At 49.0% G+C, this 22,567-nt stretch overlaps 6 protein-coding genes and 1 non-coding gene across 9 annotated transcripts; 2 read left to right on the forward strand and 5 right to left on the reverse strand.

Moving 5' to 3' along the window:
* Positions 1–232: 232 nt before the first annotated feature.
* On the reverse strand, positions 233–3,631 carry FOIG_00221 (uncharacterized protein). Its single transcript, XM_031196240.1, has 2 exons — positions 3,107–3,631; positions 233–3,056 (listed from the first exon to the last, which is right to left on the reverse strand). The coding sequence occupies exons 1-2, from the start codon at positions 3,196–3,198 to the stop codon at positions 929–931; spliced, it is 2,220 nt and encodes a 739-aa protein (XP_031072007.1). The 5' UTR covers positions 3,199–3,631; the 3' UTR covers positions 233–928.
* Positions 3,632–4,712: 1,081 nt separating this feature from the next.
* Positions 4,713–4,798, reverse strand: FOIG_00222. Its single transcript has one exon. It is a non-coding gene; the product is annotated as a tRNA-Ala (tRNA).
* An 821-nt stretch (positions 4,799–5,619) lies between these two features.
* On the reverse strand, positions 5,620–7,306 carry FOIG_00223 (uncharacterized protein). The gene is made up of 3 exons (XM_031196241.1): positions 6,248–7,306; positions 6,041–6,198; positions 5,620–5,989 (listed from the first exon to the last, which is right to left on the reverse strand). Exons 1-3 carry the CDS (start codon positions 6,994–6,996, stop codon positions 5,826–5,828), a joined length of 1,071 nt encoding a protein of 356 aa, XP_031072008.1. The 5' UTR covers positions 6,997–7,306; the 3' UTR covers positions 5,620–5,825.
* Positions 7,307–7,790: 484 nt separating this feature from the next.
* On the reverse strand, positions 7,791–11,093 carry FOIG_00224 (uncharacterized protein). The gene is made up of 4 exons (XM_031196242.1): positions 9,981–11,093; positions 9,632–9,933; positions 9,265–9,580; positions 7,791–9,220 (listed from the first exon to the last, which is right to left on the reverse strand). The coding sequence occupies exons 1-4, from the start codon at positions 10,950–10,952 to the stop codon at positions 8,036–8,038; spliced, it is 2,775 nt and encodes a 924-aa protein (XP_031072009.1). The 5' UTR covers positions 10,953–11,093; the 3' UTR covers positions 7,791–8,035.
* Positions 11,094–13,004: 1,911 nt separating this feature from the next.
* Positions 13,005–15,081, forward strand: FOIG_00225 (uncharacterized protein). Its single transcript, XM_031196243.1, has one exon. It carries the CDS (start codon positions 13,311–13,313, stop codon positions 14,898–14,900), a length of 1,590 nt encoding a protein of 529 aa, XP_031072010.1. The 5' UTR covers positions 13,005–13,310; the 3' UTR covers positions 14,901–15,081.
* Positions 15,082–15,727: 646 nt separating this feature from the next.
* On the forward strand, positions 15,728–21,048 carry FOIG_00226 (ubiquitin conjugation factor E4 B). 3 transcript variants are annotated; one of them, XM_031196245.1, is made up of 7 exons: positions 15,728–16,030; positions 16,087–16,339; positions 16,397–16,805; positions 16,854–18,017; positions 18,065–18,157; positions 18,210–18,575; positions 18,626–21,048. In XM_031196245.1, the coding sequence occupies exons 1-7, from the start codon at positions 15,965–15,967 to the stop codon at positions 19,515–19,517; spliced, it is 3,243 nt and encodes a 1,080-aa protein (XP_031072012.1). In that variant the 5' UTR covers positions 15,728–15,964; the 3' UTR covers positions 19,518–21,048. The 3 variants fall into 3 exon arrangements, with proteins under 3 accessions (XP_031072012.1, XP_031072011.1, XP_031072013.1); XM_031196244.1 differs by having other exon boundaries at positions 16,087–16,805; positions 18,626–21,043; XM_031196246.1 differs by having other exon boundaries at positions 16,087–18,017; positions 18,626–21,043.
* FOIG_00227 (adenosine deaminase) lies at positions 19,639–21,196 on the reverse strand. Its single transcript, XM_031196247.1, has one exon. The coding sequence runs from the start codon at positions 20,922–20,924 to the stop codon at positions 19,863–19,865; it is 1,062 nt and encodes a 353-aa protein (XP_031072014.1). The 5' UTR covers positions 20,925–21,196; the 3' UTR covers positions 19,639–19,862.
* Positions 21,197–22,567: the final 1,371 nt, after the last annotated feature.

Genomic DNA, 22,567 nt, shown 5'->3' on the forward strand with positions numbered 1-22,567 from the left:
CAAGTAACCTGACCTCTGTCATCCAAGTGGCGTGTCTTTTTTATTCGTCACAGCCCAACATCCCCGGATTGAAAGCTGAATCCTTGCTCTTATTCCAATCGGCCCAACTCCCGCCCAATTTCGTGGGGTCTATCATATGTTGCGTGTCGTGCTCACCGAGACAAGAGAGCTCTGACGCAGACACGGTCCGTCCGCCCCCTTTTGAGCCCTGTTTTTTTCTAGACGCAGACAATGCTTCGAATGGCTTCACTTTTGTCGGTGGGCATCGCAGGCCGAGGCTTTAGTGCGGGTGGTTTCTTGCTACGTATGCCATTTTGTAGGCAAAACAGGCTGTATTGGCAACTTTGTCAGCGATTACAGCACCTACATGCTGTTCAGCAGTAGTGAATAAGCAATGACACTGCATATTCTTCACGCATCAGTATCAACCACTACATCTTCGAAGCGATGCTTCCAGCCACAACGCCTCAGGAGGAACTTGCGTTAATCAGGCCCACAGCGCGACGGTCCGCTGGGATTCAATATCCACTATCCAGGCTTGGCTGATCCGTTTTGTCCCGTCTTACTAGGTATTTCGAGAAGATGGTCAGTGACTTTGGGCAGTCTTCTAGAAATTCGATGCATTGTAGCTTCGTTGACCAGGCAGCCCTTGTCTTGCTGATCCTCATCACACCTTACTCCAGGCCACAAGTTGTACAAACCGTTCTAAGAAGGGTGTCCTATGTGTATCTACAAACAGTCATATCTTCGTAAGAATCAACTACAGAAAACATATGCCCTCATCGTGTACTCCAACTTACAAACCAACGCAAAATGCAACCTCGCGATGCAACTCATCTCGCTTTATGCGACAAACCCACATCATCATGCAGTATCCATCTCAATGCAAGATCCCGTCCCTTCCGAGCTGAATGTACATACAGATACTCTAGTCGTCATCGCCCATCCCCGTCAACCCGCTCGCGAGTCCCTGCATACGTCTCCCCAGCAGATCATCAGAACTCTTGAGCTTAACGAGGCTCTTGTTTCTATTCTTGCTCTTGCTGAGACCCACACTCTTGCGTCTCTTGGCGTTCTTATCCCCGTTTGATAAAGAGGTTCCGTTGGTGTGCGCTCGTGGTGTCGTGTCGCCGCTTTCACTGCCGCCGTTGAGGTCGGGACTTTGCTGGGGTGTTGTTTGGTTGGAGCTGCGTCGCTGGTTCATCTTTGTCATGCTGATCTCGAGGGGTCGATCTTCTTCGCTGGATTCGGTGCGCATGTGATGACGACCGTCGCCGTTGATTCCGAAGCCGTGGGTTTGGGACCTGGCGGCTCGGGCTTGTCTGTCTTTGCGAACACGCATGACTTCTGCGTGGTCGAAGAGTTGGTCGAACCAATCGATGCATCTCTCAAAGTGTCTCCAAGCAGGAGGATACACAGTTGGGAACTGCATGAAACCATGAGATGTCCCGGGGATCAACATCACCTCAGCTGCGTCTCTGTCATTGAACTCGGCATTCTGGTGTCTTCCTGATTGTTCCTGAACAAATGCAGCCTCTTTAGCACGGCGAAGTCGTCCCGCAAAGATGACCGTATCATCGACCAGAGGATCTCGCTCTCCAGTCATAAAGTATGTCTTGGGAAAGTCGACCAGCAAGGCCTCGGGCGCCAACACAGGGCTGAGAAGATAGTCCTGGCTGAAATCAGGTCGGTTATGAGCACCGATATATAAGATAATCATGGCTCTCATCATCTCTGGCGTGAGAACTCGATCGTTGAAGTAAGAGATCATGGATGAAGTGGCCAGTCGCGTCTTCATCGGTTCAGGATGATGAGATGACTTCTTCTCATCGGTCTCAGATGCATCTTTCGGGAGACTCAACGATCGAGGACCAACATGAGAGAACTCAGGGTGTGGGCTTCTAGGTCCTTGAGATGCCGCAATCAAGGCCTCTTTCGTCGTCAGAGCGCTCAACTTGTTGTGCGGTGGTGGTGAACCATCTTCTTCGTCATCAGAGTGATGAGGAGTTCCCACGAGCTCATTATACTGCATGCTCTTGCGGCGCATGATTCTTCTATTCGTTTTCCTCATCTTTCGATCTTTGATCAGAGACATCTGCTCATCTGTCATCCAGTTGCCGATGTTCATATCCAAAGCTGGATAGAAGCAGACAAGTCCGTCAGGAGCTGGCAGTTCTGTTTGACCTGGTCTGCGGAACGCTGGATGTCTCGTCTCCATGATCATCAACGTTGAAGCAACCGCCAGGTTTCCTCCAGCGCTGTCTCCTGTGACGATGATTCGAGGGACTTCTGTGCCTGGTAGACCTATACATCGACCCTTGGTGTTTACAATAGTTCTGTAAACATCGAAGCACTCATTCAGTGCATATGGATACGGGAACTCAGGTGCCTTCTTATAGTCGAGACTGAGGATCGGCAAAGCTGACTTGGCAGCCCATGAGAACAGCTTGTCGTCGTTACAGCGAGGGTCCATGGCAACAAACCCACCACCGGGAATATCAAGAATCAGCCTATCGTGACGGTGAAGATCTGATAATGGCCCATCGTAATACAGCCAAGCAAGAACGGGTTCTTTGTAGTCGCTATCAGCGGGCCGTGGAATTCGGATCTGTCTCGGAGGCCATCGCATGAAACGAGGTCGCATGAGTCCTTGAAAGAAACTCAAATACGGCGAGGTGCCCTTATTCCAGGACACTCGCAGATGTTCAACAGTAATCATACCGCGGACCTTTCGGACCTTTTCGTCTGCCTTTTCAGCAGCAACGAGGTAGAAGAGCGAGAAGACGATGCTCGCCATATCGCGCAACCATTTTGTCTTGATCTTCATGGCCGTCCAGAAGCCAGCGTCCAGCGCAGTCAAGACCCATGTAGCTCGGTAGTATGTGGCATCGTACATATTGGCCATGGGCTCTGGGCTCGCGAGTCCGACTAGGGTGCTGAAATTTCGGGCGGCGTATAGATAGATCATCGTTATCACGACGGTTTGCCATGCTGTCAGACGCTTGGAAAAGAGTCTCGAGAGCAACTGAGCGCCGGGAGGGCCATGTTTGTGGCCTCTGCAAGTGTGTTAGTACTCCGAGCGCATATTCGGAGGTGGAATGCCTACTTTACTAAATAGGCAGACCAAAAAGTCAAGACCGCGAGGACCTGAAGTCGTCGAGACTTGACTGAAGGCCGTCCTAAGACGTGGTCTATCATGCTGAGTAGACCGAGTCTGAGTATGTGTTTATTTGGTGATGCCGACGAAATATGCAAGGTCAGCAAAGAAACAAAGGAAATCAATTAGAGCGCAGACACATGGTGTCGTGTCGTGTCGTGTCGTGTCGTAGGGTCTTTCGGATAAATTGATGGTCGTTCACATGAAAGAAAAAAAGGTCCTGTAACACGCACGACTCAATATCCTCGGTGGTGGGACTAGGACAGGACAGGGTTACGAGAGCCTTATCGTGAATTGGCCGTTATAAGTCCTTTTATTGTCGATAAGTGTAACGGTCTGTAGTATACTACGTGTTTGAGGTGTTTCACGTTCACAAGAATAACATCAATGAGAAGAGGAAAAGAGAGAACAAAAGTCAAAAGCCATTGAATAGTTACATAAACAACAGAGGCAAAGACCAATTCTCAAGCAAACAATGGATCATTCCAAGCTCAATTCGGTCCAAAAGCCGAAGTGAGATGACGACTCGTGACTCGTGACATGTTTTGGTAGCGTAGCACTCACTGCCTTTGTATTTACATGTGAAAGTGTCATCTCCAAACTCCGGGGATAAACGCGGGGGACATTTTATTCATCTGTGGGGGCGCATTGAGTATGACGTCGCTAACATGGGGAATATTACAACATGACATTCTAGAAGTCAATACAACAATCTACAATTTACGTGTTCTAAGACAAAAGAAACTATCGTCGATATGCCACGTCTTTTTTTCTTGCTCACGAGGTCTCAAGCCTCTCCCGTCGCAAACCCCAATTATGCATGGCACATCAGCTGAAAGGAAAGGCTAAATGGAATGCGAGCTTTGTTCATGCGGGACACATGATTCATGGCTTGTGGCGGCACGTGTCTGCTTCTCCAAATGCAGCACCCCCTGGCTTGTCAATCACATGCAGCAGCATGGCTGACTTGTCATTGACAAAGAAGGATTATTGATGCTTTGCGAGTGGCCAGCGGCTTTATGGTTATAGGCGCTTGTGGACGGTTTATGGATGAAGGGACGAGGTTTGCCAAACATTCTCGAAGTTTGAGAAGAAAGTAGCCAAGACTTATTGGAAATCTATGTTTCAAAGTAGAGTCATTATATTCATTGCTCGTGTTCAGTACCCACCCAGTTGAACGTACACTACGGTTTCAACCTATACTGAGGGTTCATTGCTAACTATGGCCAACGTCGCGAAACCATTGCATGGCAACCAGTGGAAGGATTGACTTGGAGACACCGCCGCTGATTCTGTTGCCGCTTCTTGATAGCCCGCGTGTGTTTCCAGACAGCTGCCGTGTCCTGGAGCAGTGGTTCACATCCACTCTCCAAATCAGACACTCACCTCAATTGTCACACCAGTACCCCAAGACAAAGGGGCCTATTGGGGAATGTGTAGCAGTCTTGGTCATCGTACTGAGGTGCATGTGTGGGGTATCTAAAACTAAAAATAGAGTTGTTAGGACACTGGACAGATCTTGTCCAAAAATGCCGCAACTTGACAGGCAAAAGCTTGGAGACAGAGGGATTTGAACCCCCGGCCTTTCGCAAGCATTCGAAACAATGCAAAGCGAACGTGATACCCCTACACCATATCCCCGTTTATTGTTGAGGTTACTTGGATCATCTTGGATAATATGCTAATGCTGAAAGTTCATTTCCATCACTTATCCGGCTCTCACACCCGATGCCCCACTTCAACTTTCTGCTTGGGAAAAGCAATTCCTTTTACACTATATCTACAGAATTCCATATGTTTTGCTAGAAAGGGCTTCTTTCTTGTCAAATGGTTGTGGCAGCTGATATGACTTTACTCTTGAAAGTTCCCACCCGACGACCTACGCAGAGAGGAACTTATCATAAGCTTGGACTAAATTTCGGAGTTCTTTAGGCCTTAAATACTGAATAGATTTGATAATTTAGTGATCATTTGGTGAAATCCTAGGATGCGTTATGCCTAAGACTCGTCGATGAACTCATGAAATCTTTGTAAAGCTCGACCAGTCCGCACGCCGCCAGCCAAGGCCAGTTGCCATTAAAGCTTACTTTCTTTACACAAGGACAAGATACCAACAGAGTCTACCAAATGTCATTCTTTGACTCCTTTGCTTTTTTGTATCTGTTTCGCCTTCTCCTCGGTTGCGCTGACTTAGAAATCATGCGTTAAGTTGTGTATGTAATATCGTATAAGCAGCGACATTTCAGGTTGGGCATGGAGGCTCAACCAGTGGCCGCCGTGCGGTCAAGGAGAAGGAAAAGAAGAAGTAGGGGGCGTGACCAGGGGAACCCGTTTGCCTATGATGTCTACTGACTCTTTACATTTACTTGCTTGCACAGGATCGTATATACACCTCAGAGATACTGGCGCAAATGCTCAGCAACCAGGTTGTACTCCATCTTTATGCTGCTAGCAGAAAACTTGCTGAAGTCTTGGGGTGCACTTCTAGTACTTTCAGGGGGATGTTGTTTCAGCTTTCGTCAGAGACATGATCAATTTTACTCATATTCAAGCTACTTTGAAAGATACAGGAGAAAGTTAAACCTATCCATACCCGAAGCTCTGCTCCAGCTATTTTTCCATTATGTCATTCCGCTCATCTCTCGATTTGGCCAAGTCAGCGCATCACTTATTTGACCTTGCTGACGACAAACTGAGCAGCAGCGTTGGCATCCTGGCTGTAAGTCAAGTGGTCAGGGGTGATAGCAGCAGTACCGGCACAAACACCATCGCCAGTGTGGCAGATGATCTTGACGCGGTCAGCGGGAACACCCTGGATAGCCTGTCGCTGGACTATAAAGCTGTTAATCTCTGAGGTTTTGTTGGAGGATGAGAGTGACTTACAAGGATCGCCAAAGTTGACAACGGCAGCAATCTTGCTAGTGGTATCGGCAGGGAGAGATTTTGCTGCGTTGTGAACCAGCATAGCACCCTGCGAGTATCCAGACATGACGACCTTGGTCTTGGGGCACTTCTGGTAAGCCTCCTTAACAAGACTCACCCTGTATATGTTAGATACAAGCGACTTCATGAACTCGAGGTTTGACTTACATCTTCTGGGAACCGGCCTGGTCACCCATCTGCATGATACCACCAACACTGGCGGCATACTCAACACCTTGGACAGCGAGCTTGTCGCTTCCGAGCTGCTGAGCAAGAGCCTGGAAGAAAGGAGGTCCGGCAGCAGTGCCGACGTTGCCCATTTCAGTGGTACCGCGGGCGAAGATGACAGTTACGTCCTTGCAGTCGCCGCTGAGACCATTCTGAGTGGAACCACCAAAGCCACCGCTGCTGCCACCTGCAGATCCAAGGAAGCTGCCGAAGGGAGAGGTGGATGAACCGCCCTCAGCGCGAGGAGTCTCGCTAGAGCCTGTGGGCTGAGAAGCGGGAGCGCTGGTTGAAGCACTGCCGGAGGTGTCTCCTGTGGTGTCTCCACCAGTAGAGCCTCCTGGGAGGAAGCTTGAGCCACCACTTCCAATAGGGAGACTAGGAAGACCACCGGTTGAGCCTCCAGAGCTGGGAAGACCTGGAATGCTTGGAATGCCTCCAGATGAACCACCAGAGCCTAGACCCGGGATACTGGGAAGTCCTCCGGTTGAACCTCCAGAGCTAGGAAGACTTGGGATGCTGGGAAGTCCACCAGTAGAACCGCCAGAGCTGGGAAGTCCAGGAAGACCGCCCGTGGAACCTCCAAAGCTGGGAATACCTGAGCCAAGGCCAGATCCGAGACCCTGTCGAGGAGCAATGGGACCAGCCACTACAAAGGGCACGAGGGCGATGAGAACAGACTTGGAGAACATGATGAATAAGGTCAAGTTTTTAAACGAAAGGAGTTATTTAGAAGCGAATGAAAAGAAAAAGCGAATGAATGCAAAGTTGCTGAGCTGAGTTGATCTGATTTCGACTCTATTGACGACTTTCATCCAGCTTATATGCTCTCAACTCCAACGCTCGAACCTCTTCTTGAACAACCCTGGATCGTGATAGATTCATCCAAACCTCGTACTTCATCCGCAAGGTCTTCCCGAGTTGGAAAGGCTTCCGAGGTTCTATCAATCTCTCACGACGGTGAGCCTTACCTCAGATCATTCCATTGCCATGCCATTACTCAACAACCCTGGCTGGGAACCATCTCGTAGATCGTTCACGTAAATCTCAAGGGTGAGTTGGTAGGGGTGAGCTTGGATGGTGAAACGGGACGAGGACAGATGAAACAGCGGCTTGGGCCGTGCGGTTGAAACGGCGTCTGAAGTTTGGAGCTGGACAAAAAGGATGAGACATTTTAGTACTACTTTCTTTGGTGGACGCTTTTTATGCTAGTTCGGGGCTCATTTATACGCTCAGTTTCACTGAGAAACAATGGGCCGCACGTTTCTTTGTTTGACGGTAGGCAAATCCGAAGTAGTAGTCAATGTGGAACGCATGGAGATACGACGGCTGTAGATCATGTAGTAAATAAACTTGATTGATTTAATTGTCAAAGCCATTTTCGTTTTCTATCAACTGATCATATCTGACTCGGACTGTGTTGTAGTTAAATTGCGTCTCGGGTATAACTCAGTTCGAGGAATAGTGCTATCCACACTGAAGCTTAGCGAGGAGAGAAAAAAAGAAGTCAAAGTAATCATTCTTTCTGATATATGACAAGTAAAACCGCTATGCTAAAAACATGACTGAGAAGAGTGCTGTTAAATCCTATTTGTTGCTTTGGTACGAATGATTCTCCTATTCGTGGAATACACATATAAACCTCCGTCATCAACACAAACACCACGTCTCACGACTCGCAACGTTAGACATTCTTGGCAATAACGGTATATCAGGCGGCATATTCCTTTTCTAGCTCACGAAACTAGCAGGGCTCCCCTTTGGAGGCACGAGCTCGGTGGCCTCATCGCCCCTCTGATCAGCGAGACGGACCTTGATGCCCGCGTGCTGAGCGTAGACGCGGAGGCCAATCACGCACACGGCATTCCACGGCTGTTTCTTCTTCTGCTTGAGTCGGGGAAACAGCGACGTGGGTAGCATATCGTCGTCTGAGCTTGAGGAACTATCGTCTGGCTCTGATGAGGACACGGACGCCGAGTCTGAGCTGTCGAAGTCCGATTCGGAGGTTGGTTCTGTGGGAGGCGTGAAGACGGGGTTTGTGTCTATGCTTTGCATGGTTGTTCTTCTGCTGTGTTGGAGACTGTGATCTCGTGATGGTATTGGTGAGTTTGCGAGAGATGGAGGGCCTCTGCGGTCGGCAGATGAATATTTGGTGGTAAGATCACTTGAGTCTGCAGATCCTCTTCTCTTGTTCTCGGTTTCTTGGCCCGTATCAACTGAAGACGGGTCCCCTTTTGGCTCGGTTGCTGTTTCACTAAGAGTCGAGACTTGCAAGTCACTCTTGGAAGAATCTTCTGGCCAAAATCCAGGCGGCGCCTTATCTGGTTTGGCACCAGTATCATCCTCTTTCCTGCTAGGCTCTTCCTCATCCTCCTCCTTTGATGTAGGCTCCTCTTTTTCCTTTTCTTTCTCTTTCTTGGACTTCTCCTTTTCAGTGTCCTTCTCATTGAGAGACCGATTATACTCGTTCCTCATCTGCACCATCGCTGCCTCCATACTGGCCATAGCTTCTGCCATCTGTTTCTTCTTCTTTTCTTGTTTCTTGCCCTTGAGTTTCTTCTTCTTCTCGAGTTCTTTCTTCTTGCGGAGGGCCTCATCTTCATCAACGATTCCGCCTTTGGCATGTGCGAGATCATATTGCAGACCGATCTGGCGTAATTTTTGCGGATTACTGTCGGCTCCCATCTTGACCATCTTCTGGACAGTCGGAAGCCAATAATATCTCTCGGCCGTGATTTTGGGGATAACTTCATATGTACCTGGCTCGAGTTCGACCTCACAGTTGATCGAACGTCGATCCCACTTATGAGCCGGACGCACCGAGCAGATGGGTGTGTTATCGTCAGCTGTCTTAAGCAAAAAGTGCAGAACAAATTCGTACTGCCCCTTCAAGTCTTTGAAGTAACGTTCATCAAGCTGAGACTGTCAGTATGAGTTGGTTTCGCCAATGATCAGCATACCTGTGAGAGCACAATAACCACCATGCCTTCTTCTTTGACCTCGATGATAAACTTCTTCTTAAGGTAGCCGGTAAGCCAAGAGATGCTAACACTTGTCCATTGTTGAGCTACCGTCCATCGCTCGTCAAAAAGACGAGTTCTGTACATCCACTTGAAGTTATCGAGCATGTCGCTGAAAGACATCCAGAAAATTCCGTCGTCGCCAAACTGATGCTGAAGCTTTCGAATCATATGAGGGGTCCATTGCTTGGAGCCATCTGACCATGGACCATGCCACTCGCCATGGCCATCTTCAGATTTCTGTCCCCAGGGGTTTCTGTATGTGTCAGTTGTCTGAGCCAAGCCAAAATCTGCAAGTCATATTTACCGAATTTTGACCAAGCGGACTTTGTTGCCATCTTCGTCTTCAACTTCGGCCACCTTGAGAATCGAGTATGCATGTCGTAACACAATTCCGTTGTTATGGTCCTCTCCTGGACCGCCGGCAGACAAACCAAAGACGAATTCTCCATCTTCACCGTCGGATCCCAACATCTCACGCCACAGTCTCTCCTTGCGAAGGACTCTATTACCAGCGACCACAGTATTGACGCCGCCTGTGAGATCTTCGACTGCAGTGCCAGACCACCCACCATCCAAAGCATGATAGTCACCATGAACCTTTGCAAACTGAAATGATCAGTTTTTATCTTGAGTATATTAAAGAGACAACTTACAGCTTTCTCAAGCAAGGGTAGCCAGGTCTCGTTAGGGTCCTCACACTTGGCAAAGTACAAGGACTCAGAGCCAGTTTGCTTCTGCGTCTTGTAAAGCCGAGCTTTCTTGCCCGTTGCATCATAGACTTCAGTATCTTCTCCGAAGTCTTTGTGCTTCAAGTAAAGGTTATCGTCAACAACAGTCGAAATCCACTCTCCGTCGCGGTTGAAGACGAAGCCGTAGACGCCGCATTCTTCATCTTTTGCGACACAGATCTTCTTCATTAAATCTTTGCGATGAGCGATAGTTGCGAGAGCAGCCAGCCACCAACAGTCGCCACCAGCACCTTGTTTGATGTCTGTACTGGAGAAGCCGCTGACTGTGAACTGAGGGTTTTCGAAGATCCATGGAATGCGATGGACTGAGCCTGGTCTGGAGTATCGAGAACCATAGTCCCTGCCGTTGAACATGCGTCTTTGCAGGTTGTTCTTGTTGGTGTCAGGTTTGTCGTCCTCCAGCTCGTCGTCCTTCTTCCGTGTGTTGCGATATTTCTTCATTCGCTGAATATTAGGTCCGCTCTCGGACGACGCTGGTTCGTCATCACTGCTGTCCTCCTCAAACCGTCTCCCCATTAAACCATTGAGACAATTATCTTGGTAAGACGAAAAGTCGGTCTCAATGTCAAAGTCTGGGTCGCTGAATTTGGCATTGGTTCGTTCACATTCACGAACTATCGCTCTAACTCGAGCACGGCATTCTTTGGCAGCATCTTCATAGCTCTGCGCTGCATTGCGAGACTTGGGATAAGACGAGTCGGCGTCTGTGAGAAGTGACTCATACAGGCTCTGAGGAAAGATGGAAGTGACTTTTCCCGGTGCCTTGGAATGATACTTTGACCAGAACTTAGAAACCAGAGCTTGAGGGTTCAGAGGTTTACGCTTTGGCTTAGTAGGAGTAGGCTGCTGGCCAGGAGTAGGAGGAGTTGGCTTCATGGTTAAGAATTAATTTTCGGGACTTGAAATGTCTAAAGTGCATGGGAAATATTGGGGTCCTATATAGCCTCTCAAGGCATCTTCTTTGTAAAGGTCGATTGGACGCCTTTGTCAGAGACGCAGTGATCTGTTTGGTTGGTGATCACCAGGTAACAGCAGCATCGCCGTGTTGCACATGGGATTGCGCAAAGTATACTGAAAGTGCAGTGCATGCATCTTGGCCTGTAAGCCGCCACTTTACGCTCTCTACCCGTAACGAGTCGGTTACAATGTGCATCGCGAACAAGGCTGTGTCAGGAGTGATGGTTGAAAGGTGGGTGAAGTACAGCGGGAAGCGTTACAGTTAATTAGGCAACAAACGACAATAACTGGAGACGTCGAAAGATGATGGATTCTTTGAGGTCTGATAGGTTGATGACATGGACAATCACGGTTGAAAGAGAGGCTCTTTGTAAGTGGCAGTGTTCAAAGAAGCGATGTAAGCTATTATTCGCTGATGATTGCAGATACCGGCCGAAACCGTGGTTCGTTGTGAAAAATAAGGCTGAAATCGTTCGTCAGAGTTGATCAAGCCAAGCGACCTACCCTAAAAGCAGCAAGTTGGGGGCCATTTACAACATACAACAGTCAGAACTAGAGCAACAGGTGCATGCCCAGAAGAGCACGAGGAAGTGAATTACTTGGTTTTATCAGCCTCATGTTGACAGAAATGGCTGATCTAGTCCGCTTTGTTCAGTTTTGAGGCCGTTGATTCACCTTCTGTAGTGGCATCGTCTGACGTTGTATTGCAGATAACGAGACGAATCAAAGGCGACTTGATCTCTGCCACGTCAGCAGGAAAGATGCCTCGCGGGAGCCTGGACGAGACGAGGGAGAAGAGATGAGGTTCAACAAGAGAAAAGGCAGAAACGCAGGCTGATTCGGAATATAGTACGCCTGGACTGAGATGTATCCGGGGGTGGGATAGCCCCAGGTTGATTCAGACTCATAATGCCGAAGGATCATCACGACCCAGTCCATTTCTTGATCTTCGGACATTCAAAACTGAGCACCTTCTAAAAAGAGTATCTTGATTCAATACCTCGATTGACTTCGATGCAGACAATACAGTCAGTGCGCAACTAGGTTTCGGTACAAATGCCTGATGCTGCTTTGACAGGTTTGACAGCCTCCACTTGGTTCAGCAACGGCCTTGTTTTGAGACCCTTCATGAGTCAGTCAACAACCGGTTTGCTTCACTTATTTCTGCAAGGTACCCAGTGATCATCATTTTTTGGTAGTGAACCAACCTAACGCATTCCCCTTTTTCTTTTCTCGGTATTGTCCATTGCCCATTCCATGTTTTGAACAAACTCTAAAAACTGCAAACTCCATCGCGGAGCCGGAAATCTCGGAGTTTCTTACGGAACCGCACACAGTTCAAGAGCACAGAGAACTCATCGAGAGTTGTAAAACCCACGTGGGACTGCAACGTTAGCGGTTCAGTAGCTTACGGTACGGCGCTGGATATGGAATGAGGAAAGCCGTTAGAGGACAACCTGTGGATAGTGAGAGTTGGTCTCTAACTAAAGGTCCTGGCCTGAAGCTTGTTCCTTCGTCCATGTGGATTCTGGAATGTGAAAGCCCTGCCTGAAACTGTCACTGTCAACGGTGCAACCAAGCCCAATGTGGTGAAGAAAGGGTTCGTCGTCGGCAGTTGGCGGGGATATGCTCAATAACGGTATGGGAAAAGAAAAGTAAGGCGAAAATGACAGACCGATGATGTAATCGACAAAAAAAATGAGCCAAGGACCCTGACCCGGGAGTAGCTGAAACTGACGATGATTTGGGTGGTGATATCGAGATGCAATCATCACGAGAAACAAAGACACTTTTCATAAACAACAAGAATAGAGAGGGAAAGAGCACAGCATGGTCATCACATAGACTCTAATTACTTCCCCAATGATCTTCTATAGACCCTCAATTGATCATTCTACTCGCGCGTATTATACAAGACCCCTGCTTTTTCTACAGCCAAGCTCCTCTCCTGATCCGCTTCTTTTTGTCAACCCCGCCAAAATGCTACCTCCTAAACTCTCTCGCTAAAATTGTTAGTACACCTCTTATCACATCATGGCCATGGCATGGCCTCCTCGGCTTTGCCTCCGCCTAATACGGTCCTGATGCGCACATCGAGATCCTCCCTTTCTTCCCTTCTTCATCAAAACATCGACTCCCCCGCCCATGAGCGTCATCACGACGTCGCACACGCACACAATCCACGAATACATGTCTCGACCTCAAGTCCTCAATTTCTTTCCGATCTGGTCCTATTCGACTTCTCTTTGATCCGGTCATATTCCCCGTTTTCCGATCATGGCCACAACTCCTCCTCCCGCCGCGGCTACAACCCTCCGAGACTCGAGACAGCCGACTCCTACTTCTCCTGTCGCTCCTACGCCGACTACGGCTGTTCCTGTTCTTTTGACTTCTGCTTCTGAATCGAGCGATGATGGAATTCGTTTGAGTCCAGCGGCTGCTCGCCGCTTCGCCCGCCGCAACCTTCGCCGCACATCTCCAACTCCCGACCTCGTCACTAGTCTCGTTCGGCCGCCCTCGCCAGATACTTTTTATGTTGGTGCACAAGTCTCGCAGCAAGTCAGACAAGATGTCAGGGCCAGAATTGATCCTTCATATTCGGGTCTTTTGATACCCAATGTTAACTCGGATCGTCGAACCGGACCTCTGCTTCCTCCACACCCATCTTCTCTCGGAATTCCCAAACGTTATGGCGGAAACTGCATCTTCGATATGTATTCTTTGACATATGTCAACGAACCAGATGCTAATTTACTCTGTCCTATCTGCCATGACCCTCTGGTGGATCCGGTTACAACTCCCTGCGATCATACATTCTGCTATCGATGCTTGCGACAAAGCATTGACTCGAGTCCTTCCGGAACGGCCTGTCCCATTGACCGAGAGCCTTTGGCCTGGCCTAACTGCTTCAGCGCACCACGGCTCATCCGCACTCAGCTTAATAGTCTCAAAGTCAAGTGCCCTTACCATGCACGAGGCTGCAAATCAGAAGTTCGTCGGGAGGTAGTCGAAACACATGCTTCGACGGAATGCCGGTTCAAGGACTTCACCTGCCCCGGCGCTGATTGTGACAAGAGATTACGTTCCAAACCTGAAGATGATACTTGTCCCCACAAGGAGGATAAATGTTTACACTGCAAAGTGACAATCGAGGCTACTGATCGCGAACTGCATTTGTTATCATGTCCGAACAGCAAAACTCGCTGTGAGACATGCTGGAAGCTCGTATATCGCAGCCAGACCAAGGAACACGACGAATTAGAATGCGAAGGTGCTGTCATCAACTGTCCATATAGCGAGCTTGGTTGTCCAGCTCGTGCGATGCGCGGACAAATGGATGCTCATACTCTTGCTTGCGCATTCCACCCAGACACCCCGTCAGGCATGATAATTCGCTCACAGCGAGAAATCATCGATTCCTACACCAACCTCGGCCAACAAGTGCAGCAACTCCAAACTCGCCAGGACGAAACAAATCAACGCATCACAGAATTCAACTCGTCTCTCAGTCGCCGGGGTGTGGGCGACTCGGTAATGGGAGACAACCGCACAATCCAAGACCTCGACGCTGGTTTCGAAGAAGTTCACCAGAACCTAACACACCTCGAGGCACGGCAGAGTATGTGGACTATCAACCAAATCATGCCTATTCGCGAGGAGGTAACTGAACTGCGAAACAATATTAACATGATTCGAATGCATGTTAACTGGCTCCTGAACCGAAGCCGCGAAGAAGGCCGCATAAGAGCGGCCGCGAGCTCTGGATCCACGGCAACTTTGCAGAGGGACAGGTCGGTAGAAGGCCCTCGTCTCGCGGAACGCCGTCGGTCAGCTAGTGTCGAAGGAACAGATTTGCCCCGTCTGTGATTAGTGTTTGCTTCTTTTTCTACTCTTCTTTTTAATCTTTTATTGGCGTAATGGTTTATGGAATACCCCGGCATTTACACGTAGGCTTAGTCGGAAAAGGGCTATGATTCATTGAGCACCGGCGGTAGTCTTTTATCATAGATTTATTTTAATCAGACGACTCAGGTTTGATATCCATGTGTGTTTTCTGTGTTTGGATGCTTCTTGTGACACATTGCCTATTTTAGACATGACGCTGCGTCACTTAAAGATCTTGAAGGCCTGACGTCAGGGGTTTAGAACTTCATTCTTTTTCACATACATCGCTATTCATGAAAATGTTTGACGTTGACTAAGGAGGAGGCAGCCTGATCATAAGAGATGAAAGTTTGACAGCAAGATGCAATTTTCACGCAGACTGCCATAGGTTCACCATTTAATAACCCAAGAATAGCACATCATGATTTATTGGTTTTTGAGAAGCTCCTATAAAATATCAGATGCAAGTCTTAGATCTTCATCATGATACGGGAAATACATATGCTGTATCCTCGACTCTGTATCACCTCACCTTAGACATGACCATCAGTGCCTGGAAATAGCGAGCCACTTTATATTGCGGAGTTTAGAAGAGTGCTGCGGAGTTTGGGAGATGATTTGGCAGGCCAACATAAATCTTACGGCTCTAGTGGTATATTCTTTGTTCAACTGATTTCATCTATCCTTTGAAACAATACTATTACCAATACCTCAGTGACTATTTCTTCCAGGTCCTTCTACACGAGTAGGCAACCAAAGTTTCAGCGCCACAGCTCAGAAGCAGCCACTAAAGCCTCACCGCCCCACCTCGAACCTCAAAGTTCCTAGGCCCAGCTCTGCCTGGAATTCCCCCACCCTCAGGTCCCCAAGCTCATCATTATCAACTGTACTACGTCTTTGTGAGGCTTGGGTCCACACCTCATAGATCTCGTCCATCTCACTCTCAGCCTCGCCATCCCATCTGAACCTCTTTCTTTCAACATAATTCTCGTCTTTTTTCACTTCCTCCTCCTTTCTCATCCGCACTTTGACTCGTAATCGCTATAATGGACCCCAACGAGCAACCCTCATGGGCTGGAGGCGATGCCCCAGACAAGGAGAAGATGGAACAGGCAAGTTGCGCCAACAGAGCTCATGATGGGGACTTTATGCTAAGCTAGGACCTCAGATCCGTGCGAGACGTCTCGCCAAGCTAGGGACATCAACGCCTGTGTCTGCCAAGTCAGATGAGAACAAGGCTCCCGATTCCGAATCGTCGAACCCCTCGCGCACGTCAACGCCGAAGCCGCAGCCGCAGCCGCAGCCCGCATCCGCTGAATCACGGCCCAAGATCAACGTCACTCCCGCCGCTCCGCCGGCATCTTCCAGCCCGAACCCCTTCGACAAGCTAGGGGTGAAGGCGGAGCCGTCGAGTTCAACAGGTACTTCCTCTGTGAATCGTAAAAGACTGGCATCTGAGATTGACGACGTCGCTCCAGCGGATCGACCCTCCCCCAAGCCATCCACCACTCAACCCGAGTCCGACGAATCCTATGCCGACCGAACATTGTCACAGATCTTCCGCATCACTGTGGACCCGCATAACATGGTCAACAGCAGTGGCCAACGGCTGACATTCCTCCCGAACCTAAACGAAGAACTGAACGAGTCCGGGGAGCCTTTGAAGCTGTCCGTGAACACGCTAGATCAAGCGCTTATGGAGGCGGCCAGCAGCTATCCCCATGATAAGCCTCTCATGAACTACTTCTTGCCATGCTGGAAGCGTGCTGTGAAAGCCTCGCTCCAGTTCAAGGGAACAGAGGGTCCAAAGTTCGAGGTGCATGAAGAGGCCAAGCGTTTGTGTATGAGCGGCTGCTTGTTTGCCCTGACCATGCCGGATCTCTATGGGTAAGCAATTTCACCGCGTCGAAGATATAATCCTGACGCTTCATGTAGCCGATCACCGAACCCTAAGCATGATACACTCATGCCATACCTCTTGAAGGGCGTGCAGGACGAGAACGGCCTTTGCTTCAACTTCATACAGGAAGCTATCAAGCGATTCGATGACGACGAGGCCTTCCCTGCTTTGTTCAACGATGCCATGGTTCAAATCAGCAGCAAGCTGGGTACAATCTCTATGGACCAGGATTACAAGCCGTATATCCAGGCCATGTTGACGTACACCAGATTCCCTCCTCTAATCGTGAACCTCGCCAAACACCCAACCTTCACCATGGCTCAGTCAGCTGCTGGAATCGAAAAGCACACCCTCTTGGGTCCGTTCTTCCGCATCTCACCACTTCAGAATGAAGTCATCAAGAGCTATTTCCCTGGGGCTCGTGGTCTTGACAAGGGTAGAATCGCAAACTCACAAGACGCTTTGCGAATGGTGCTGAGGACACACCAAGATGATCTTTTCGCGATCACAAACGCCTTTATCCGCGCCGGCCAGGAGACCAGATCTCGAACCCTGGACTGGTTCGCCTACATCATGAACTCAAATCACAAGAGGAGGGCACTACAAGTTGACCCTAGAGAGGTTGCTTCCAACGGATTTATGATTAACGTGACCACGATTCTAGACCGATTTTGCGAACCCTTCATGGATATGGATTTCAGCAAAGTAAACAAGATTGATGACAACTATTTCCGAAAGCAACCACGGATAAATATCAGCGATGAGACAAAGCTGAACGCAGACCAGTCATACGCGGATTCTTTCTATGCGAACAAGATCCCTGGTGAAACCAACTTCATCTCGGAGGCTTTCTTCTTGACCCTAGCAGCGCATCACTATGGAAGTGAAGCCTGCAACTCCCAACTGAAGAATTTGGACAGGGATATAAAGTATCTGGAGAAGAGAGTCAAGATTATGGAGGCAGATCGTATCAAGTTCGTGAACAATCCTGTCCAACTTCAACAATATGACAAGGCTGTTCAGAGGCACGTCGATGCTCTCGAGAAGAGCATTGCTGTCAAGCTTTCCATCGAAGGTGTCCTGCTTGATGAACGGATGCAGAGCACTTCATTGCGTTTCATGCGCATTGTGGCTGTGTGGTTGCTTCGTTTGGTGACTCGATCAGAGTACAAGCCTGGTCAAGAGTCGAAGGAGATACAGTATGTGTCCTGGCGCGCAATATGGATGATGATACTGACAACTGTAGACTTCCCCTTCCTGCGGAGAAGTCAGATGTATTCTCATGTCTTCCAGAGTATACGCTACAGAATATCGTGGACAATTTTAAGTTCATATTTAGGTTCGTCCACCATGCTGACATTCGACAGAGGCCTCAACTAACAACTTAACAGGTGGCTACCTAAGATTCTCCCCAGCGCTGTTGGCGATGAAATGATTGCGCTTTGCGTAACATTTCTCCGCTCAACTGAGTACATCAAGAACCCGTACCTCAAGTCCTCATTGGTCTCACTGCTCTTCTCGGCGACTTGGCCATTGATGCATCTCAAGCGAGGTGTTCTGGGCGACCAGCTTGTTGGCAGCCAGTTTGCCAATGATCATCTTCTCAAGGGCTTGATGAAATTTTACATCGAGTGCGAGTCAACGGGCGCGGATTCTGCTTTCTATGACAAGTTCAACATTCGATACGAGATCTTCCAAGTGATCAAATGTGTTTGGGTCAACGACCACTACAAGCGACAATTGACACGGGAGAGTCGGTCAGTAACCCCCAAAGTCATTTTTTGAGATGTTGCTAACACCACTACAGAGTCAACAAGCAGTTCTTTGTTCAATTTGTCAACATGTTGTTGAACGATGCTACTTATGTCTTGGATGAAGCTTTAACCAAGTTCCCCAAGATTCGTGCTATTGAGAAGGAACTTGAAGATCCGTCAATACCACAAGAGGATCGCCAGAAGAAGGAGGAGGAGATGCAACAGCTGGCTAACCAGGCCACGTCTTTCATGCAGTTGGCCAACGAGACGCTTGAGATGATGAAGCTATTCACAGAGGCTATGAGTGAAGCCTTCACTATGCCCGAAATTGTGTCTCGTCTGGCAAGCATGCTCAACTACAACCTGGAGACGTTAGCAGGAAAGAAGGCGGCTGCCGAGCTCAGTGTCTCTAACAGAGACAAGTACCACTTCCGCCCTATCCAGATCATTTCAGACATTGTCGACATCTATCTCAACCTCGGCAACTCACCAGTCTTCATTGACGCCGTTGCTGCAGATGGTCGATCTTACAAGCCTGAAGTGCTGGAGCGCGTTTCACGCATTCTCATCTCCAAGCACCAGAAGGATCCTGCCGATGTTGCTCGCTGGGACAAGCTCAGGGTGAAGTTTGTCGACGCCAAGACACTCCTCGACCAAGCGGAACTCGACCTGGGTGACATCCCTGCCGAGTTTGAGGACCCCATCATGGGTGATCTCATGAAGGATCCTGTCTTGCTACCCAGTAAGCATATTGTTGACCGATCAACCATTGTCCAGCATCTCCTAAGCGATCCTAAGGATCCTTTCACAAGACAAGCCATGACTATCGATGATGCAATTCCACAAACGGAACTAAAGGAGAGGATTGAGCAGTGGCGAGAGGAGCGGGTGCAAGCTGCCAAGGACAAGTTGAAGAGCGATGTCATGGATACCACAGAGGGTTAAGCTCATGCAAGAGAATGGTTTTGAAAAAGGGGAATTATGTGATTAGACGTGTTCTGTTGTCTGTCGAAGATCGGGGATGGTGCATGTGTACTTCACTTCGCTCATGGCGTGAGCACGGAGAAATGGTCTGCTTAGAAGGGACGGTTTACATGAGATGACAGATCAGGTATGATGACAAACAGCGGTCCAGGAACTGCAGCGCATTTTTACATGATAAATATCTTGTTCGTCGGAAATATAGCGAGTTGCATTTCCAGTTAACCGTCCTATCTACATACACATAGGGGTATTTCCGCCGTACCCCTTCCGCTATCCCCAACGCCTTCTTGACTTTTGAATCACAGCTCACGCCTTCAAATCCTTGTACTCTTCCAACACTTGCTCCAGCTCTTTGAGAATCTCCTGCTTGCGCTCATCAGAGCACCAGCTTTCCTCAACGGCACCGCGGACGATCCATGCCCAGTCCTTAACGGAGAGGCTGAAGGTATCCTGGACGCGGCAGTAGACTTCCTGGACGTAGGCGCCAAAGTAAGCAGGATCGTCACTGTTGACACTGAAGAGGACGCCAGCATCGAGGAACTTGCGCACAGGGGCGTCGGCGAGTTCGGGTAGGTTGCAGAGAGCTACGTTTGACCAGGGGCAGAAAGTCAAGAGGGTGCGGTTGGCAGCCAGTCTTTTGAGGAGTTCGGGGTCCTGAGCGGCTGCGAGGCCGTGGTCGATGCGCGAAACCTTCAGATGCTCAAGTGAGGCAGTGATGAAAGAAGGAGGTGCTTCCTCGCCGGCGTGAGTGGTGAGATGAGTACCAGTCTTTGCAACACGGGCATAGACCTCGGTGAAGAGCTCAGGAGGGAACGCCTTCTCGCTCGAGACCATGCCAAAGCCTGTCAGGGTGCCATCGTTGAAGTGGCCGCGGTCCAGAAGAGTATCGACAAGAGCATGAGACTCGGGAACAGGCAGATGGCGAAGAATACAGACAATCAGCTCGACAGTAATACCCAACTCCTTCTGAGCACGACGCTTGGCGGCTGTAAGTCCCGCGACGACGGTGTCGTAGCTGACACCTCGAGCGGTGTGCGCCTGAGGATCGAAGAAGATCTCAGCATGTCGAACCTTTTCGCTCGCAGCGCGCTGGAAATACTGGTACGCAAGAGTCTCAAAGTCGTTTTCGGTGATAAGCACGCTCATCCCGAGGTAGTAGTAGTGCAGGAAATCATCGAGACATGTGAATCTTCCATAGCGCTCTCGCAACTTATCAGCCGACTCATAGACAGGATCTTCTGGCAATTTGATCCCGTTCTTCTCAGCGAGGGAGAAGAGAAGCTCAGGCTCAAGAGTTCCCTCAATATGGAGATGCTGCTCGACCTTTGGCAAAGCCTTGAGGAAGCTGTGGAACTGAGAATTGCACATATTGATCTTTGCCGATCAAGTTTATTTCGTCTTGGTGAGTTCTTGGGATTATCACTCGAGTCTTTCTTCTGTTTGTTCACCTTCACCAAAGAGACAGAGGCAATTAGACTGTGGAGAATTCGAATTATTCGCACCGATTGATCAAGTTTTCACAATGGAACTCGGTAGGCCCAGGCCCAGATTGATTAGCATCTCGTCCAATAAAAGCACGTAGAGTTGCGGGAGCTCCCGACCCCGTCAAAGTCATTCATTGTTTGTGGTTTCATTCATTGTGATCTCGGGAAGTATATCCAGCATAGGTAGATATATTAATTGTATGTGCGTAATCTGTGTCCGTAGACAAAGTAGTATTCCGCCGCTCAAATGGTCGTTATAGTATCTTGGTTGATCTCGACGTGTTGAGACAGGTATCTTGCTTGGCAAGCTTGGTAAGCGACTTGTCATAGTGGCATAGGTGGGAATGGGTTGAAATGAGTGCCGGAATCTATTGCCATATTGTTAATTGAAATTCCTTTCAAAGTCCACTGATCATCGCATCAAGTGCTATCCTCGGGTACTAGTCCCGGCCTAGTGGTCAATTAGCATCCTACGTCTTGTGCCTAGTCGTCTGTTGGGTTGGGCCATGGTGATTCACTTTTTTCTGCAGCTCCACGGCATGAGACTGCACAAGTCTCTCCACCTTAAGAGGCTTCTTCTCATTTCCTCCTCAGATGCCAGCCTCTTGAGTGTCTTGAGTCTTGACCGTCACTTGACTATCAACAGCGGCTTATCGTGCCACCCCTGAACCATCCATTTCCAGGAATAGGGACGCACTCCCGTTCCGACACCCGCGCCAAAAGCAAAGGAACCCTGTCCAGTAGAGCACAGTACACTACAACCTCAGGAACAGACAGGCTGGGATATCGATGACTTGCGGGTCCCAAATCCACATCTCAGCACTCTCAAACGCCAAGCAAAGTTTGAGAGACATTTCTCTCATATTGATTACTTCAAGTTTTTCCTGCCTCGCTCTGGGTTCCGTGTCAGGTATCGCCAAAATCTGCGCGGGCTTCTGTACCAGCTTAGTATTAGCGATGATGATGTAGTATTCTTCCGTCTCGATGCCAAGGCGTTTTGTGTCCTCCCGAGCATGGGCTCAAAGGATGTGGGTGTCAGGAGATTCGATTGACAGCAACTTACTGGCTAGAATTGCCGGCTTATCGTTCCCTACTGTAGGAGCCGTATGCGTGCACGCCGAGAAGGGAGGATGGTCCTCTGATCTTGACTCGCCTCAGCTTTCAGCTAGGTTGCTACCCTCGTAAGGACATGTAGCATCTTATCCGTCAAACACTGTAACGGTGCGAATCGGAACAGTTCCCATGATCACAATCGGATGTGCATGAGGATTCACGACATCTGTAGGGTGAGATGCGCTATCTACAGTAGCTTCTCGCTCTTCCCAACAGGCAATATGGCATTATGGATAATGAAACACGCTTCACGTTGGATTTTCGGATTCTCGGAAATATCAATTCCTAACAACAGAGGTGGGAAAGACCGGTTCCCCGACTTCTTAGGGACACTACTACATGGCTCAGTTTCAGACATTGCGGGGGGTTGGTTGGATCTGTGCCGCCATGATGAGATGTAGGGACCCAAACGCG

This window comes from Fusarium odoratissimum (genome assembly GCF_000260195.1).
Source record: "Fusarium odoratissimum NRRL 54006 unplaced genomic scaffold supercont1.1, whole genome shotgun sequence".
NCBI lineage: Eukaryota > Fungi > Ascomycota > Sordariomycetes > Hypocreales > Nectriaceae > Fusarium > Fusarium odoratissimum.